This window comes from Chiloscyllium punctatum, chromosome 30 (assembly GCF_047496795.1).
Source record: "Chiloscyllium punctatum isolate Juve2018m chromosome 30, sChiPun1.3, whole genome shotgun sequence".
Taxonomy (NCBI): Eukaryota; Metazoa; Chordata; class Chondrichthyes; order Orectolobiformes; family Hemiscylliidae; genus Chiloscyllium; species Chiloscyllium punctatum.
The window spans coordinates 42,529,893-42,550,819 of NC_092768.1; the positions used below are offsets into that span (position 1 = coordinate 42,529,893).

The 20,927-nt window shown below is 44.4% G+C and overlaps 1 protein-coding gene across 2 annotated transcripts; it reads right to left on the reverse strand.

Annotated features, from left to right (window-relative positions):
- Positions 1-502: 502 nt before the first annotated feature.
- Positions 503-17,814, reverse strand: LOC140455449 (zinc-binding protein A33-like). Of its 2 annotated transcripts, XM_072550323.1 has the most exons (6): positions 16,559-17,607; positions 9,247-9,342; positions 8,932-9,165; positions 4,456-4,478; positions 4,153-4,373; positions 503-1,527 (listed from the first exon to the last, which is right to left on the reverse strand). In XM_072550323.1, exons 1-6 carry the CDS (start codon positions 16,973-16,975, stop codon positions 986-988), a joined length of 1,533 nt encoding a protein of 510 aa, XP_072406424.1. In that variant the 5' UTR covers positions 16,976-17,607; the 3' UTR covers positions 503-985. The 2 variants fall into 2 exon arrangements, with proteins under 2 accessions (XP_072406424.1, XP_072406425.1); XM_072550324.1 differs by lacking the exon at positions 8,932-9,165 and having other exon boundaries at positions 16,559-17,814.
- Between the last annotated feature and the right edge of the window lie 3,113 nt (positions 17,815-20,927).

A 20,927-nucleotide genomic window follows, 5' to 3' on the forward strand; every position in this document is an offset into this window, starting at 1 on the left:
ACCGTGCCGCCCGCATGGGGGTTCGACACAGCAAAAGTGGCCTGAGCTCACTCACGGGTTTCTGCTGATTTCAATCCAATTACTAAAAATCCAAGAACATAGCCACCCCATGGTTCCAGATGTCAGGCTGGGAGGGGGGAGCTAGTGATGCCCAGCTGCCTTGCCCCTCTTCTGGGGCTATGTTCATGCCCAGGTCACTGCAGAGAGGAAGAAGGCAGTGTCTCCCAGCAGCCTTAAGGTATTTGGACAGAGGTGAGCCACTGCAGGGGTTGGAGTGCAATGCTCCCCTTCCAAGCCTTTCTTAATTCATTTCCCTCCCTCCTTCCCTCCCCTTTTGTTATTGTTGTACTGCCTCTGGTGCGCATTGTTTGATAATTGTTCTTATAATTACGGGTGATTTGATTGATCGGGGATCCAAGACTAAAACTATAGGAAAGCCACTTAGCATTTACGTTTTAACATGAAAATTCCTTTTGCAAATAAATTTCACCAACAAACTGGGTCTTCATACATATGTCAAAAAAATGTATTGTATATTAGGAAACTATTACATCAGAACTGAACAACACCCACATGACTTACAATTGTTCAAACACCACAAAAGAAAGATTCGGATTTCCAAAATCATTCCCCTTTCTGAGGATGCAGGCCGATTCCTTGGGTTAAATTCCTGAACCTCCTGGCAGGAAAAGCAGAACAGGCAAAACACTTCCCGCCTGATCCAACTGTTCCCACCTGACTCCTGGTTTTCCCACCTAACACCCTGACAGACTACACTGAGTTTCAATCAGGTTTTTAAGGTATCGCAAGGTAGAAACACAGATAAATCCATAAGTCACCACCAGACATATGTCTGACATACACTGAGGGCTGAGGTCACATTTCATTTTATGTCCTCCCCTCCATCCGCCAATCCTTTCTCTCCCACTGTGTGTGGGGAGAGCAATGAGGGAGAATTACTCAGAGCCACCAGTTTAGGACTCTATTATTTGAAATGATACAGTTGAAGAGGAGCATCATTTTTACCCTCTTCGAAGAACCCAGGACAGAAATAAGGGAAGAGTTTCTCGGTGAATGTGTCAGTGAAGGTGTAGAGAACGGACATGTCATCAGCGTTGTAAAAGGTCACGAGTCCGCCCTCATAGTCCAGGTAAACTCCAATGCTCCTGGGTTTCACACTTGGAGTCAGGGTAACTAGTGAGCTTTCAGTGGCTTCATATTCATCCCCATTTATTAGCCACACTGCCCAGTACCCACTCCTAGGTCCCAGTGTTATCTTTCCCTTCCTATTTGCAGACTCTTTAGTCACACCCACGTCCCACTCAGACTTCTCCCCCACCTCCACTTCCCAGTAGTGTTCCCCTGATGTGAATCCCTGTGACCCCAGAACACATGGAGCCCTGTCAAATCTCTCCGAGTTGTCAGGAAGCTGTAATTCCCGGTCACTGTGTCTCACACTGGTCAGGTCCTCAGACAGGATGAGATTACGGTGCGCTGTGTTTGGGTCCAGGGTCAGTGAGGCTGGGGCTGCAAAAACAGTAAATACATCACGTTAAGTAATCTACAACAAAATGGTTAGGAAAATATAGCTTAATGTGTGACCACACTCCAATCTGTACAGTGGTCAGATGTATAACAGACTAGTTACAATTTGTAGTTAGATATATCATACACTTCAATATGTACTGTGGACAGCTATATTACAGACTGGGTGCGGTGCAGTGCATTGTTAGATATATTGACACTCTCTGATATGTACAGTGGTCAGATGTATTACAGACTGGGTACAGTGCATAGTTAGATAGATTACCACACTCCAATATGAAGGTTTGAGTTATAAAGAAAGGCTGGATAAAAGGGACATTTTTCTCTGGAGTGTAGGAAGTTGAGAGGTGACCATGTAGATGTTTATAAAATAATACAGGGTACAGACAGAGTTAATGGTAGTTGTCTTTTCCCTCGATAGGGGGTACATTTTTAAGGGGAGAGGAAAGAGGTTTAAAAAAAAGACATGAGGGACAATTGTTTTACACAGAAGGTGTTTCATGGGTGGAATGAACTTCCTAAAGTGGTGGATGTGGCTACAGTTACAACATTTAAAAGACTTTTGGATAAGTACATGAATAGGAAAGGTTTGAAGGGATATGGGGCAGGAGTGGGTAAGTGGGACTAGTCTAGTTTGGGATTATTGTCGGCATGGATTGGTTGGACTGAGGAGTCTGTTTCCATACCGTATGACTCTGTGTACAGCGGACAGATGTATTACAGACTAGGCCCAGAGTATAGTTAAACACATTGCTGCTCTCCAATATGTACAGATGGATTACAGACTGGGTGGATGGCAGTGTTTATTGTCCAAACTTGACCATTAATGGTGCAGGGACTGTGCATGTGCAGAAACACTGGCTTTCAGTGGTGCATCACTGTAAGGTGACAGGACAGCAACTGTCTGGAATACATATGGATGTCAATAAATGAATGACAGTGTTCCATGTGAAACACCACTTCCCCTGAACAGCCTGCGAGGGGAGGGAGGGGTGACAGTTCTCCTTGATCTGCAGTTTTTCACTCAGCATTCAGTCTGTCTGATCAACAAGGTGACCACTGGTAAGGCTGTAATAGACTCACAGAATACTGGATGAAACTCATCTGTGAAGAGATAAACAGAGTGAATGCTTCAGGTCCAATATGATTTTTTTCAGATGTAGCCATACCTGCAGTAGTTCACCAACATTTCCTCTGTTAGTGATGGCCTACTTGTGGTCACCTTCTAGATCAGACAGACTGGATGCTGGGTGGCACCTATGCCAACATAATGCCATTACATGCCAACCCATTCACCCAGTTACTACCCTATGCTCTTTGACCTCCCATGCCAATGCACTGAGCATCAACCATGGCTTACCTCCAGACCCAAGCATAGATAATGAAAGTTAAAGTTCTATTGTTCTAATGTAAATGTTTTACGGACTTCATATACTAAGAAAAATACTCAGTCATAAAAACGCAATCATTTTCTGCACATTTCAACAGCAAGATACAGTCTTCTGACAGGAAATGTTGCATTCAAGTGTATCAAGTGTTGGAATTCACAGTCCCACATCAAAACAAAATCCAAAAGCAATTGTCGCTGTCTACCTCAAGTGAACCCTACTGTAATAACCTGAATTCGCATAGTTTTCCAGCACTCACCCAAGACAGGAAATTAGGAGATTGTGAGGACTGCAGATGCTGGAGATCAGAGTCGAAGAGTGTGGTGCTGGAAAAGCACAGCCTGTCAGGTAGCATCTAAGGTGCAGGAGAGTCTATGTTTCCAACGCTCCTGTTGAAGAGCTAATGCTCGAAATATCAACTCTCCTGCTCACTAGATGCTGCCTGGCCGGTTGTAGTTTTCCAGCAGTACACTCTTCGACAATAGAGGAAATTGTCAGGCTTATGTCAACAGAGTGAGATAGAAACTTTCCAGATTTGTTTTCACTAATTTATATATCGGGAGCTTTAAATGCTGTGACCTGTCCCTTTGATGCCATGACAGTTTTTGACAACGATGACAGTCCTTTGACAGGTAGGAATTCTCAATGCACTATTTTGTGACAAGCTTGTCTAGAGTTAACAGCTCAAGATGGCCCCTGATCTCTCCCAACGTCGTAGCTCACTTCTCACAAAGGATGGCTACTCAACCTCAATCTCAGCAGTTTTTACTCCTTCGAAAAGTGCCCCAGGAGTCCAACATGACACCTTACTTCTCCAAAAGCACACCCCTGTTATCCCAATGTAAGGTGTACACTCGCCCTTACCTGGTCTGAAAAGTGACACTGTGGAGAATTTAAATGTCGAGCGGTCACTGTAAACACATTTGTGGATCTGGAATCGAATCCATTTCTGCCCCCTGCCAACGTGGGAGGTGCCGTGTCCTAGGAAAGGACTCGTGATTTCTGACCACTTCCAATTCTGTTCAACGTCTGGGTGTGAATACCATAACAAACGCTGTCCTGATCCCGAACATTGTTGTATCACTTCCCCTCAGGTCCCACCCAAAGTATGGCCCTTGAGTGAGAGATCCCAGGGGATACTGCCAACATTGACCTCCTCCACTCAATAACAGAACAGAAACTTTCCAGAGAGTGGACACAAAGCTGTGGGACTTCTTACCCGGAGAGATGATCTGTTTCATTTGCTTCCACACGGTGTAGAGCAACGGGCCTCGGAATCCTGTGTATTTCCTTCTTGAATATAGAGGCGTCTCTTTTTCTTCTTCTGCTGAGCATTCACTTCCTTCTCCTTCATCGTCCTCAGAATCCCGGCTTTTAATGCTATCTTCTTCAGCTTCACTGCTCTCTGCATCTTCTCTGTCCTCCTTGTTGGACAGATATCTGTTACAATGGGATTGAATTAATCACTCATTGCTGGATGCAGGCAACAAAACCCAGATGCACACTGAGATTAGATACTCACCTTTCTCCCAATCTCTTTGCTTCCTGCAGGATAAAGAATCAGAATCACGTTAATAGATACATGGTGCTGTTTAGGTTGTACCTTATAAAAATAAATAAGCAGTGATTTTAGTAAAAAAACAAATGGAACTGATAGAGCTTTCACTGACACACTACAGTGATACCACTTCAGTTACCCCTGCCCTCAACACATCTGATAGGATTTGCTCTGCTGTTTAAGACTTTAAAGTTTGAAAGATCGATACTCATGGTTGGTCACCATCAGACTGAACCCCCAACATACCATTCACTTCAGGAAATTCGGGGAGCGGGGAATAAAAAAAAACTAAAGCAAGACAATCTTTTAGCTTAAATGAAGGATTCCAGCAACCAGTTCATCTTCACCATGGTCGTCGAACCCCTTTACAATTCATTGTCCATCTTGATAGTCTCCTCAGGAGAAAATTACTGCAGATGCTGGAAATCACAGCGGGTCAGGCAGCATCCATGGACAGACAGAAAGTTAATGTCTCGAGTCTAGATAATGGTTCATCCCTGAATGGGGGAAGTGTCATTTTGAGACTCGAAACGTTACCTTTCTGACTGTCCACGGATGCTGCCTGACCTGCTGTGATTGCCAGCATTTTTTGTTTTCACAGAACAATGAACATTACAGCAGTACAGGCCCTTCGGCCCTCGACGGTGCGCCGACCTGTGAAACTAACCTGATGCCCATCTAACCATTATTATCCCTATCTACCCTTATATGTCATTTAAATTGCCCTTAACGTCAGCGAGTCTACTACTGTTGCAGGCAGGCCATTCCACAACTCCGAATGAAGAAACTACTCCTGATATCTGTCCTAAATCTATCACCCCTCAATTTAAAAGCTATGTACAGCACGGAAACAGACCCTTCGGTCCAACTTGTTCATGCCGACCAGATGTCCCATCCTTGTAAATCTTTGCTGAACTCTTTTAAGTTTCACAACATCGTTCCAATAGGAAGGAGCCCAGTATTGCAAGCAACATTCCAAAAGTGGCCTTACTAACGTCCTGTACAGCCGCAACATGACCTCCCAACTCCTGTACTCAATACTCTGACCAATAAAGGAAAGCATACCAAACGCCTTCTTCACTATCCTATTTACCTGCAACTTTCAAGGAGCTATGAACCTGCACTCCAAGGTCTCTTTGTTCAGCAACACTCCCTAGGACCTTACCATTAAGTGTATAAGTCCTGCTAAGATTTGCTTTCCCAAAATGCAGCACCTCGCATTTATCTGAATTAAACTCCATCTGCCACTTCTCAGCCCACTGGCCCATCTGATCAAGATCCTGTTGTAATCTGAGGTAACCTTCTTCGCTGTCCACTACACCTCCAATTTTGGTGTCACCTGCAAACTTACTAACTGTACCTCTTATGCTCGCATCCAAATCATTTATATAAATGATGTAAGGTAGTAGAGCCAGCACTGATTCTTGTAACACTCCACTGGTCACAGGCCTCCACTCTGAAAAACAACCCTCCACCACCACCCTCTGTCTTCTACTTTTGAGCCAGTTCTGTATCTAAATGGCTACTTCTCCCTCTATTCCATGAGATCTAACCTTGCTAACCTTGGAACCTTGTCGAACGCCTTACTGAAGTCCATTTAGATCACATCTACCGCTCTGCCCTCATCAATGCTCTTTGTTACTTCTTCAAAAAACTCAATCAAGTTTGCGAGACATGATTTCCCATGCATAAAGCCATGTTGACTATCCCGAATCAGCCCTTGCCTTTCCAAATACATGCACATCCTGTCCCTCAGGATTCCCTCCAACAACTTGCCCACCACCAAGGTCAGGCTCACCGGTCTATAGTTCCCTGGCTAGTCCTTACCACCCTTCTTAAACAGTGGCACCACGTTTGCCAACCTCCAGTCTTCCGGCACCTCACCTGTGACTATTGATGATACAAATATCTCAGTATGGGGCCCAGCAATAATTTCTCTAGCTTCCCACAAAGTTCTAGGGTACACCTGATCAGGTCCTGGGGATTTATCCACTTTTATGCGTTTCAAGACATCCAGCACTTCCTCCTCTGTAATATGGACATTTTGCAAGATGTCACCATCTATTTCCCTACAGTCTATATCTTCCATTTCCTTTTCCACAGTAAGTACTGATGCAAAATACTCGTTTAATATCTCTCCCATCTCCTGCGGCTCCAAACAAAGGCCACCTTGCTGATCTTTGGTGGGCCCTATTCACTCCCTAGTTACCCTTTTGTCCTTAATGTATTTGTAAAAGCCCTTTGGATTCTCCTTAACTCTATTTGGAAAAGCTATCTCATGTCCCCTTTTTGCCCTCCTGATTTCCCTCTTCAGTATACTCCTACTGCCTTCATATTATTCTCAGGACTCACTCGATCTATCCTGTCTATACCTGACATATACTTCCTTCTTTTTCTTAACCAAACCCTCAATTTCTTTAGTCAGCCAGCATTCCCTGTATCTACCAGCCTTTCCTTTCACCCTGACAGGAATATACTGTCTAGTCGCCTCTCGACCTTCTTCTCTGCAATGAAAACAGACTCACATCCCTCAGCCTTTCCTCGTAAGACCTTCCCTCCATACCAGGCCACATCCTCATGGATCTCCTCTGAACCCCTTTCAAAGCTTCCACATCCTTCCTTTCATGCAATGACCAGAACTGTATGCAATACTCCAGGTGTGGCCTTACCAGTGTCTCGTACAGCTGAAGCATGACCTCATGGTTCTGAAACTCAATTCCCTTACTAATAAACACCAACCCACCAAATGCCTCCTTAACAACCTCCTTAACATATCCAAAAGGATATGTTAAGTGAAGCCTCTCTGTGCCTCTAACAGAGGTTAGACCAGACCAAATCCAGCACCACCCTCCTCCTCCTGTCTGAGCTTGTTCCCACTCTGAACTACCTCACCTTCAACTCCACTCACTCCCACTGCAGTGGAAGGTATTGTTATGGGTGCCTGCCTGGCAAAGGCTGAACTTTTGTGAGATATGTTGGACGTGGATCCTTCAAGCCCTAAATTTCCCTCCCTCACTCATTCCAGACTCGATCAGAGCCTTTTACAACTCGCTCCAAAACATTCCTTGTCAATTTCCAGCCTTGTTTCACCCTCATCTGAGTCCATCTCTGACCCTTCCTGAACTATGCAGTCCCCATTTCTGAGGATAAGCTGCTTCATTATAAGCCCATCAACTCCCTCAGTTATATCTGCAGCATGTTGTCACACCCTGCTTCCAAGTTTCTCCCAAGTCTGTGACTTCTGTCCTGACAGTGCAATCTTTAGGAATTTTGCTTCTGAACAGATGGAATCATAGAATCCCTATCGTATGGAAACTGGCCATTCGGCCCTTCAAACCTACACCGACCTTCTGAAGGACATCCCACCCAGGCCCACTTCCCCCCCATCCCTGTAAACCTGCATTTGCCATGAATAATCTACACACCCCTGGACACTATGGGCAATTTAGCATGATCAATCCACCGAACCCGCACATCTTTGGATTGTGAGAAGAAACTGGAGTACTCGGAGGAAAATCCATGCAGACACCGGGGGAATGTGCAAGCTCCACACAGACAGACAGACAGTCGCCTGAAGCTGGAATCGAACCCTGGTCCCTGGTGCTGTGAGGCTGCAGTGCTAACCACTGAGCCATTGTGCTACGACCAAGTCTTGCTGTTTTCCTCAATCGAGGTTAGCCCCTCATTCTTCACCATGGTGGATGATGGGACTCTCCATAATGGCTGATCCATTGTGTGTCTCTCCACACTCCGCCTTTTCTCTCCCATCTAGCACCATGATAAACTTTCCCTCCTCATCACCCTCCACCTCACCAGCCCGCATATTAAATTGTCATTCTCTGACTTTCCTGCCACTCTCCAGCATAGTGCCCCCACTAATCACACCTTCCCCTGCCCTCCCCCTTTCAGTGCTCCAAAGAGACTTTTCCCTCTAGGACACCCTGGTCCACTCCTCAGTCGTCACCAATAACTGCTTTCATCCCAAACACCATTTTCCTTGCAAATGCAGGAGATGCAACACTTAGCTTTCGCATCCTCCCTTTGCACCAACCAATGATTCAAACACTCCCCTCAAGTGAAACAGTGATTGCTTTGTTCCTATTTTACACTCATACACATTATTTGCGTTTCAGGATGTTGTACTGTGGGAGACCAAACACTCACAGGGTAATGGCTTTGCAGAACACCCCCACTCAAACAACACGTGTGACCCTGAGCTTCCAAACACTTATTCTCCAACTTGTTGTGACACTAATGTTTCTGAACTAGGTCCTGCTACAGTGCTGTAATGGAGCTCAACGCTAGCTTGAGAAGCAGCACTTCATCTTTCGATTCAGCTCTCTGGACTCAACACTGAGTTCACCAATTTCAGACCATCTCATGAATTTCTGTTTGCAATTACACCAGCAGCTTAGGGTCTTTTTAATATAAAATGATCACCTTGAGAAAAGAGATATTGTCTTGCTGCTTGATGTCTACACAAAGGTTCGATATCCCTTCCTCAAGCGAAGTTAGCTCCTCTTCGATTCTTTTCAGGTTCTTCTCCATTGGTCGCAGATCTTCCTCCTTCTTTTGCCTCAGCTCTTCGATTAAATATTTCTCTTTGTCTTTGAGATATTGATGGATTTTGAAAAACTGTGCAGAGATGTCCTTCTCCAGGGTTCCAGTGAGTTGCTACAACAGTGACGGAGATCATTTGAACAGCAGGTAGGGAAAGTATCATGGGATTATAAGGGAAACTGAAGTCATACTCACATGCAGTTCGGAAATCTCTCTCTGCAGTTGTCGCTTTAATTCACTTTTACTTTCCTTTTCATTCTCCATGGAATCTAAAGATGCTTTCAACTGATCCTAAAAGTAGAATCAGATTTGATTGTGACGTGTGTTGTTAGATCACAAACTATGAGGACAAGAGTTCAGGCATTAACCAGAGATCTTCTGTTTAAGTGGTGCATCAAATTATCTACATGGTTTTAGATTAGGTTAGATTAGATTACTTTACAGTGTGGAAACAGGCCCTTCGGCCCAACAAGTCCACACCGACCCGCCGAAGAGTAACCCACCCATACCCCTTACCTACCACTATGGACAATTTAGCATGGCCAATTCACCTGACCTGCACATCTTTGGACTGAGGGAGGAAACCGGAGCACCCGGAGGAAGCCCACGCAGACACGGGGAGAATGTGTAAACTCCACACAGTCAGTCGCCTGAGGCAGGAATTGAACCCAGGTCTGTGGCGCTGTGAGGCAGCAGTGCTAACCACTGTGCCACCATGCCGCCACCAGTGTCAGCATTGCAAATACAGATTAAAAACAGGCTGTTGCTGGAAACATAAACAGAGTCCCCTGACTCATCTTTACAACGTCTGCTACCAGACCTGCTGCGTTTCTCCAGCACTTTCAGTTCATATTTCAGACATCCAGCATTCGCAGTATTTCACTTCGACCAAACTGCAAACAGTTTGAAAAAGATTCTAACATGCTATCTCCAAATAAAAAGTGGAGCAAACAAATGGGAGGCAGAGTGGCTCAGTGCTTAACAACTACTCCCCACAGCGCCAGGGACCTGCATGTGAATCCAGCCTCAGTCTGTGTGGAGTTTGCACATTCTCCCTGTGTCTGCATGGGTTTCCTCAGTTTCCTCCCACAATCCAAAGATGTGCAGGTTAGGTGAATTGGCCGTGCTAAATTGCCCGCAGTGTTCAGGGATGGGCAGGTTGGGTACATTAGGTGCATTTGTCAGGGGCAAATAGAGTATAATAGGGTAGGGGAATGGATCGGGGTGGGTTACTCTTGGAGGGGCAGTGTGGACTTGTTGGGCCGAAGGGCCTGTTTCCACACTGTAGGGATTCTATGGGAAAAAAAATACATGCAATTGCTACAGTAAACAAAAGCAAACTATCAGGAAGTACTGTGGAAATTGATGCTTTTCAGCTGTGAACAAATCTCCAGACAATCCCTAAATAAATACTGGCTTTACTTCTCACATACATATATAGATTAAATGTCTGATATGCTGTATAGTTTTTTTTAATACATATTCATGTATATTTTTGCATTCGTAGGAAGTTGGACATATTTGCACAGAGTCATACAGCATGGGAACACACCCTTCGGTCCAACCAGTCCAATCCAATCTCATTTCCAGGGCGCAGTGGGTGCCGGGACATTGAATAAATGTAAGGAGGAGATAGATAGATTTTTAATCAATAATTAATTGAAATGTAACTGAAGCATTCGACAAAATCTTTTATGATAGGCTGGTCCAGAAAATCAAATCGCATGAAATGCATGGTGAGTTGGCAATTTGTAAGCAAAATTAGCTTGGCTACTAAAGGCAGAGGGTAGTCATGAAGGGTGTTCTGACAGGAGGTCCGTGACCTCAAGGGTCAGTGCTAGGGCCTCTGTTATTTGAAATATATAGTTAAGTGACTTCGATGAAAATATAGTGGATTGTGTAGTAAGTTTGCAGACAACACAAAGTTGGTGGAGTTATGAATGGTGAAGAAGGATATCAAAGGACGTAGCAGGACATAGATCAGCTGGGAAATTGAGCAGGAAACTGCGAATGGAGTTTTATCGAGACAGGTGTGAGGTAATACTTTTTGGGAGGTCAAACGCAGGAAGAACGTATATAGTAAATGGCTGCAGCCTTAGAAGCGTTGATATGCAGAGGTATCTTGGTGTCCAAGTTCATAGCTCCCTGAAAGTGTCCACACAAGTGGATAAGGTGATAAAGAAGGAAGGTGGCATGCTTGCCTTCATTGATCGGAGCATAGCAAAAGGAAAGTTGGTGAGTCATGTTGCAGATGTCTAAGGTGAGGCCACATTTGGAACACTGGGCGCAGTTCTACTCGCCACACTGTAGGAAGGATATGGAGTGGGTGCAGAAGAGGTTGACCAGGATGTTGGAGCAAATTACTGCAGATGCTGGAACCTGTACCGAAAACAAAAATAAATGCTGGACATCAAAGCGGGTTAGACAGCATCCATAGAGACAGAGCAATCTAACATTGAGTCTAGATGACTCTTCAGAGCTGGACGTTGTCTGAATTGGTGCTTATTAGCTATAAGGAGTGGCTGGACAAATTTGGATGATTTTCACTTGAGTATGAGAGGCTGAGGGGTCATAGACCTACACAAGGTTATGAGAGGCACGGATAGGATGGATACATTCGATTACTTTCAGTGTGGAAACAGGCCCTTCGGCCCAGCAAGTCCAGACCGACCCTCCAAAGAGTAACCCACCCAGACCCATTCCCCTACATTTACCCCTTCACCTAACACTACGGACAATTTTAGCATGGCCAACTCACCTAACCTGCACATCTTTGGACTGTGGGAGGAAACCGGAGCACCCGAAGGAAACCCATGCAGACACGGGGAGAATGTGCAAACTCCACACAGACAGTCGCCTGAGGCGGGAATTGAACCTGGGTCTCTGGCGCTGTGAGGCAGCAGTGCTAACCACTGTGCCACCGTGCTGCCCATAGTCGGTGTCTCTTTCCCAGGATGGAAGTGTCAAATACTAGGGGAGACATGGGGGATCTTTCAAGGAAATGTGCGGTGCTAGTTTTTTTTAAACTCAGAGGGTACTGGTGCCTGGAATGCACTGGCAGGGAAGGTGGGAGAAGCAGATAAAATAGCAACATTTAACAGGCATTTAAAGAGACATGTGAACAGGCAAAGAATAGAGGGGTACAGACCACATGCAGGTAGATGGGATTCGTAGTCAGCTCAGACACAGTGAACTGAAGGGCCTGTTGTGTGTGGAATGTTCTATGTTATAGGGCAAAATGGAGTTGAAAACGAGATGAGATCAGCCACAATTGCATTAAAGAGTAGAGCAGGTTCGAGAAGCTGAATTGCCTACTCCTCCAACTAGTTCTTATGTTCTGAACCCGGTCAAAACTATATCTTAATAGAAGTTATTACTTTAAAACCTATGCTTTTTACATGAGGCTGAGTTTGCATCTGTTGTTTGTTTGGCCAGAGACCCGACACCCTTTGTGGTGTACAGATTGTGTTGTCCCACTAAGACATCGAACCCGGTTTCCCAGCATGCATCAAAAGCAGTCAAGCTGGTAAATTAACGGAGTACTTTTCCAGTTGATTCAAGTGGTTTGTGCTCAGAGTTTCTCTCAATGTTTTGAGGAACAGCTGTGGGGGGTAAACTTCACAAGCTTTCAGGAGACGTCTTTTTTTAAAAATCAAACAGATGTCTGTAAAAGGGAGAGGACGATCCACTGACAGACCTCTTGTTGTTCCTGAGGCCAAAGGCTGAGTGTTTCCGCGGAATACTGCATGGGTTATAACTAAACTGATACTGTTACATTATTTAAAGATAAAGAATATAATGAAACTAATTCACAAATAGTTGCGCAATGTAAAAATTGCAACAGGAGTCTCTATTGTCATTATTACAATTATCTTAGATCCCTACAGGGTGGAAGCAGGCCATTCAGCCCACTGAGTCCACACTAGCCCTCTGAAGAGCATCCCACCCAGACGTCTACCTTATCCTTGTAATGATTTGGACTGGGATATACAAAGTTAAAAATCACACAACACCAGGTTATAGTCCAACAGGTTTAATTGGAAGCACACTAGCTTTCGGAGCATCGTTCCTTCACCAGATGGTTGTGGAGGACACAATTGTAAGACACAGAATTTGTAGCAAAAGTTTACAGTGTGATGCAACTGAAATTATACATTGAAGATACCCTAATTGTTTAAGTCTCTCATTTGTTAGAATGACCATGATAGTTTCACTTCTTTCATACGTAAATCACAAAACTTTTTTTAAAAAAAAGTTACATTCTCAGGTTAACTTTAACAATTGGTGTCAGCCCAAATAATGTATTGGGTATTAGCACCTCTGTGCGCTGTTGTCTGTGCCATAATGTTTAGACTGATTCTAATCTAAAAATGAATTAACAGAATCTTACATGGATTCATGCAGTTTTTGGGCAATGTACAATGTAACTCTGCAAGTACAAATTCACCCCACAAACGTATATGTGTATCTGTGCATGTGAGTTTGTGTGTGTGTGTGTGTGTGTGTGTGTGTGTGTGTGTGTGTGTGTGTGTGTGTGTCAGTGTATCTGTGTGTGTGTGTGTGTGGGGGGGGGGGTTGTGAGTGTCTGTGAGAGAGAGTGTATATGGGTGTGTGAGTATAAAGGGGTTAAGTCTGTGGTGAGAGGGTGCATGTGTTAGTGTGAGAGTGTGTGTGTGTCTGTAGGAGTCTGTGTGTGTGTGTGTGTGTGTGTGTGTGTGTGTGTGTCTGGGGTGGGATTGTGTGAGCGTCTGTGCATAATTTCAGTTACATTACACTGAAAACTTTTGCTCTATTTTCTGTATCTTACAATTATGTTCTCCATAACCACCTGATGAAGGAGCGGCACTCCGAAAGCTAGTGTTTCCAAATAAACCTGTTGGACTATACCCTGGTGTTATAGTCCGTGTAATCCTGCCTTTCCCATGGCCAATCCACCTAACCTGCACATCCTGGGACACTATGGGCAATTTAGCGTGGCCAATTCACTTAACCTGCACATCTTTGGACTGTGGGAGAAAACCAGAGCACCCGGGGTAAATCCACACAGACATGGGGAGAATGTGCAAACCCCACATAGAGCATTGCCTGAGGCCGGAATTGTGAGGCAGTAGTGCTAACCACTGAGTCACCGTGCCACCCCTAATAGCAATTAGAATGATACTATATATTTATTTCACATAAATGAGGTAATATTGTAATAAAATAAAAACTGAAAGAACTGCTGATGCTGTATATCAGAAACGAAAACAGGAACTGCTGGAAAAGCTCAGCAGGTCTGGCAGCATCTGTGGAGAGAAATCAGAGTTAACGTTTTGGTAATAAAGTTGTTCTCTATGCTTATTGATGAATATTTAGCTCAGTTGGTTGGTCAGCTGGTTCGCCAATCAGAGTGACACCAATAACATGGGTTTAATTCTTGTATTGGTTGAGGTCACCTTGAAGATCGAGCCTTCTCAACCTCACCCCCTGCCTGAGGCATGATAACCTTCAGGGTAAACCTCTCTAATGAGGTCAGTGCTCTCTAATGAGAGAATCATGCTTCACCGTTGTTGTCATCAAGCAGTGCCCCATTGTAATGAAACTGACTCCAACACAACTAAATAGTATAATCCTGGAGCCAGCAATCTGCACCTTGACAAAAACTCAAGCTAACTTTGAACAGAAACACAGTGATCCTCAGATGAACACTGTATTGGTCAGTGTATTGAGTATAGGAGTAAAGAGGTCATGTTGTGGTTGTAGAGGACATTGGACATTGAATACAGCATGTGTTCAATCCTGTGCTCTGTTCCTTGAACATGGAGACAAACATCATCTGTGCCTGGAGGACCGTTAACTCTTTGGTTTGCCTGAAATTTGTTAGTCTTGCATAGGAAGGGATTGACCTCGACTGAGTGTTGCAGACTGGCACATTCCAAAGTCCAGGGCTATGTGCTGAGTGACACACTTAAACTTGGAGCAGCTGCTGCCAAGGTGCAGAGGGGAAAATCCACTAGGTAAGGTTGATGGACTATAACCTGGTGTTGCATGGTCTAACAGGTTTATTCACCAATCCCAATGTAAACAATATAATTGTTATACTGGGATTGAGGCACCTTGCAGTGAAAATACAATACAAACAATATAACTGTTCACTAAATATCTCAAGAAACTGCAGTATTTACATTCCTAAACTCTAACTTAGACCCTTGGTATATCAATGATGTGGAGGTGCTAGTGTTGGACTGGGGTGGACAAAGTTAAAAATCACACAACTCCAGGTTATAGTCATAGAGACGTACAGCATGAAAACAGACCCTTCGATCTATCTCGTCCATGCCAACCAGATATCCTGAACTAACCCAGCTCCTTTTGCTAGCACTTGGCCCATATCCCTCCAAACTGTAATTGTACCAGCCTCCACCATTTCCTCTGGCTGCTCATTCCATACATGCGTCACCCTCTGCGTGTAAATAATGCCCCTTCGGTCCCTTTTACATATTTCCCCTCTTACCCTAAACCTATGCCATCTAGTTCTGGGACTCCCCTACTCCAGGGAAAGGACTTTGTCTATTTATCCTATCCATGCCCATCATCATTTTATAAACCTTTATAAGGTCACCCCGCAGCTTTTGATGCTCCAGGGAAAATTGCCCTAGCCTATTCAGCCTCTCCCTGTAGCTCCCAATCCTCCAGTTCTGGTCTCCACCTGTCAGAAGGATGTTGTGAAACTTGAAAGGGTTCAGGAAAGATTAACAAAGATGTTCCCTGGGTTGGAGGATTTGAGCTACATGGAGCAGCAGAATAGTGTGGGGCTTTTTTTTTCTGAAGTATCAGATGCTGAGGGGTTTAAACTTTATAGATGTTTATAAAATCATGAGTGACATGGATAGAGTAAATAGACAAAGTCCTTTCCCTGGGGTGGGGGAATCCAGAACTAGAGGGCATAGGTTTAGGGTGAGTGCATGTATAGAATGAGCTGCCAGAGGAAGTGGTGGAGGCTGGTACAATGACAACATTTAAAAGGCACCTGGATGGGTATATGTATAGGAAGAGTCGAGAGAGATATGGGCCAAATGCTGGCAAATGGGATGAGTTTATGTTCGGATATCTGATCAGCATGAATGAGTTGGGCCGAAGGGTCTGTTTCTGTGTTGTACATCTCTATGACTATAACCTGGTGTTGTGTGATTTTTAAAAAAACTTTGTCCACCCCAATACAGCACCAGCACCGCCACATTATATACTGATATACTGAGGGTCTAAGTTAGAGTTTGGGAATGTAAATACTGCAGTTCCTTGAGACATTCAGAGAACAGTTGTATTGTTTGTATTGTATTTTGACTCAATCCCATTATAACAATTATATTGTTTACATTGGGGTGGAGGTATCTGGCAGTGCAAAGGTTCAAATGAGGAACGCCATATATTTTGAAATGCTTCCTGTTTTGCAATGTACTCATACAGAAGTTATAACTAACGCATATATTTGCAACAACAACAACAACAACAACAAAGGCCCTCTTACCTTGTACTTTCTCACTGCATCAGCGACAGGCAGGAAGCTGTGGCCTGAGTGTGCAGGTGAATCTCGACAAATGACACAGATCAGAGCCTGGTCGTCCTGACAGAACAGCTTCAGCTTCTCATCGTGCTCCAGACAGCGGGAACCCCCTTCCTGCTGCAGACCCGGGTTCAGCTCCAGCTGCCGGGCTTTCTCACAGAGATTGGCCAACACCCTGTTGCTGGTGTAGCCTCTGCCGGGGCAAACAGCGCGACACTCCGGGCAGGACACCGCTTTGCGCTGCTTCCCCCAGCACCGCTGGATGCAGGACTTGCAGAAATTGTGCTCGCAGCCCAGCCGCACCGGCTCCACAAACAGGGACAGGCAGATGGAGCAGGTCAGATCCTCCATCAGGCTGAAGACGGGTTTGCTGAGGGCCATCTCTGTGGTTGCACCTTCAGTCTCGATCCTCCCACTACACGGTCATCAGGGGTAGATGTGCACAATATCCCCGTGGACTCTCACAATTCCTTCCCCTTGAGTCGATACAGGAAGGGAGCTGATAGCATGAAGCACTGATGGCTGGGTATTTCCTCTTTTGTGGGCGTTAACTACCGGAACACAGAGGCACACCTACCTCTCTAGACCGAGCTGAGTTATATTTTCACACTTGGAGACACAAACAAACCTCCTTGGCGCCAGGAATTGCATATCACAGAAAAAGATGTTGGTCGGTCAGAAAAGAACCCCCCGCCCCGTTTGGACAGGGTTGAGCATTTTCCCCTCACATACTCAGAAACACAGCACAAACATTTGATTGAAATATTAGGGATGAGGTTGAACGTCCACGTTCGTGTCCAGGTTAGAATTTCTCTCTCACACACAAGGTCCAGAATTGTATGCCCCTCGAAAACGGAGCAGTCTGAATTATTGCTTTTAGTCAACTCCGACAGAGATCGGATGTTCATAAAGAAGGGAGTCAAGAAAAGTGAGATGCATAGATCACAGGCAGAGCAACAAAAACTGATTGACTGCAGGGGCAGAACTGTAAGGCCGAATACAACATAGATGGCCCCCAATTACATCCAATGCACCCCTATCATCCACTGTCACACAGAAACCATATTTCTTAAAAAAAAAGAACACCAGCACAATACTGAGCTGCGGATAAAATTCATTGAGATGGCAAAATGAATCTAGGGGAATTTATTGAAATACAAATATGAGATTAACAGCAGCACTAACTAAATACCACAGGGACAGACACTGTGAATATCAGAAATACAGCGCTGATATCACAGGGACAGTCACTGTGTGAATATCAGAAATACAGCGCTGATATCACAGGGACAGTCACTGTGTGAATATCAGAAATACAGCACTGATATCACAGGGACAGTCACTGTGTGAATATCAGAAATACAGCGCTGATATCACAGGGACAGACTCTGTGTGAATATGAGAAATACTGCGCTGATATCACAGGGACAGTCACTGTGTGAATATCAGAAATACACAGCTAGCATCACGGGGACAGTTGTGTGAATATCAGAAATACAGCGCTGATATCACAGGGACAGACTCTGTGGCTATCAGAAATACAGCGCTGATATCACAGGCACAGTCACTGTGTGAATATCAGAAATACACAGCTAGCATCACAGGGACAGTTGTGTGAATATCAGAAATACAGCGCTGATATCACAGGGACAGACTCTGTGGCTATCAGAAATACAGCGCTGATATCACAGGCACAGTCACTGTATGAATATCGGAAACAGCACTGATATCACAGGGACAGACACTGTGTGACTATCAGAAATACAGCGCTGATATCACAGGGACAGTCACTGTGTGAATATAAGAAATACAATGCTGATATCACAGGGACAGACACTGTGTGAGTATCAGAAACACAGTGCTGATATCACAGGGACAGTCACTGTGCAAATATCAGAAATACAGTGCTGATATCACAGGGACAGTCACTGTGCGAATATCAGAAATACAGCGCTGATATCACAGGACAGACACTGTGAATATCAGAAATACAGCGCTGATATCACAGGGACAGCCTCTGTATGAATATCAGAAAAACAGCGCTGATATCACAGGGACAGTCCCTGTGTGAATATCAGAACTACAGCGCTGATATCACAGGGACAGTCACTGTATGAATATCGGAAATACAGCGCTGATATCACAGGGATAGACACTGAGTGAATATCAGAAATACTGCGCTGATATCACAGGGACAGATACTGTGTGACTATCAGAAATACTGCACTGATATCACAGGGACAGTCACTGTGTGAATATAGGAAATACAGTGCTGATATCACAGGGACAGACAGTGTGTGAATATCAGAAATACAGCGCTGATATCACAGGGACAGAAACTGTGTGAATATCAGAAACACACGCTGATATCACAGAGACAGTCGCTGTGTGAATATAAGAAATACAATGCTGATATCACAGGGACAGACACTGTGTGAGTATCAGAAACACAGTGCTGATATCACAGGGACAGTCACTGTGCAAATATCAGAAATACAGCGCTGATATCACAGGGACAGTCACTGTGCGAATATCAGAAATACAGCGCTGATATGACAGGGACAGTCCCTGTGTGAATATCAGAACTACAGCGCTGATATCACAGGGACAGTCACTGTATGAATATCGGAAATACAGCGCTGATATCACAGGGACAGTCACTGTATGAATATCGGAAATACAGCGCTGATATCACAGGGATAGACACTGAGTGAATATCAGAAATACTGCGCTGATATCACAGGGACAGTCACTGTGTGAATATCAGAAATACAGCGCTGATATCACAGGGACAGATACTGTGTGAATATCAGAAATACTGCGCTGATATCACAGGGACAGTCACTGTGTGAATATAGGAAATACAGTGCTGATATCACAGGGACAGACAGTGTGTGAATATCAGAAATACAGCGCTGATATCACAGGGACAGAAACTGTGTGAATATCAGAAACACACGCTGATATCACAGAGACAGTCGCTGTGTGAATATAAGAAATACAATGCTGATATCACAGGGACAGACACTGTGTGAGTATCAGAAACACAGTGCTGATATCACAGGGACAGTCACTGTGCGAATATCAGAAATACAGCGCTGATATCACAGGACAGACACTGTGAATATCAGAAATACAGCGCTGATATCACAGAGACAGTCGCTGTATGAATATCAGAAAAACAGTGCTGATATGACAGGGACAGTCCCTGTGTGAATATCAGAACTACAGCGCTGATATCACAGGGACAGTCACTGTATGAATATCGGAAATACAGCGCTGATATCACAGGGATAGACACTGAGTGAATATCAGAAATACTGCGCTGATATCACAGGGACAGTCACTGTGTGAATATCAGAAATACAGCGCTGATATCACAGGGACAGATACTGTGTGAATATCAGAAATACTGCGCTGATATCACAGGGACAGTCACTGTGTGAATATAGGAAATACAGTGCTGATATCACAGGGACAGACAGTGTGTGAATATCAGAAATACAGCGCTGATATCACAGGGACAGAAACTGTGTGAATATCGGAAATACACTGCTGATATCACAGGGACAGTCGCTGTGTGAATATCAGAAACAGCGCTGATATCACAGGGACAGACACTGTGTGAATATCGGAAATACACCGCTGATATCACAGGGACAGTCACTGTGTGAATATCAGAAATACAGTGCTGAAATCACATGGACAGTCACTGTGTGAATATCAGATATACAGCGCTGATATCATAGGGACAGACACTGTGTGAATATCAGAAACACAGCGCTGATATCACAGAGACAGTCGCTGTGTGAATATCAGAACGACAGCGCTGATATCACAGGGACAGTCACAGTGTGAATATCAGAAACACAGTGCTGATATCAGAGGGACAGTCACTGTGTGAATATCAGAAATACAGTGCTGATTTCACAGGGACAGTCAATGTGTGAATATCAGAAATACAGCGCTGATATCACAGAGACAGTCGCTGTGTGAATATCAGAAATACAGAGCTGATATCACAGGGACAGTCACTGTGTGAATATCAGAAATACAGAGCTGATATCACAGAGACAGTCGCTGTGTGAATATCAGAACGACAGTGCTGATATCGCACGGACAGTCACTGTGTGAATATCAGAAACACAACGCAGATATCACAGGGATAGTCACTGTGTGAATATCAGAAATACAGTGCTGATATCACAGGGACAGTCACTGTGTGAATATCAGAAATACAGCGCTGATATCACAGGGACAGACACTGTGTGAATATCAGAAATACAGCGCTGATATCACAGCGACAGTCACTGTGTGAATATCAGAAATACAG

What these genes read in the sequence shown, in the direction of transcription:
- LOC140455449 (XM_072550323.1), bottom strand. Translation starts at nt 16,975, where the DNA reads ATGGCCCTCAGCAAACCCGTCTTCAGCCTGATGGAGGATCTGACCTGC. An exon ending in ATGCAGTGAGAAAGTACAAG is followed by an intron (nt 9,343 to 16,558) that starts GTAAGAGGGCCT and finishes TTCTACTTTTAG; the next exon opens with GATCAGTTGAAAGCATCTTT. An exon ending in GAAACAGATCATCTCTCCGG is followed by an intron (nt 1,528 to 4,152) that starts GTAAGAAGTCCC and finishes CTGTTTTTGCAG; the next exon opens with CCCCAGCCTCACTGACCCTG.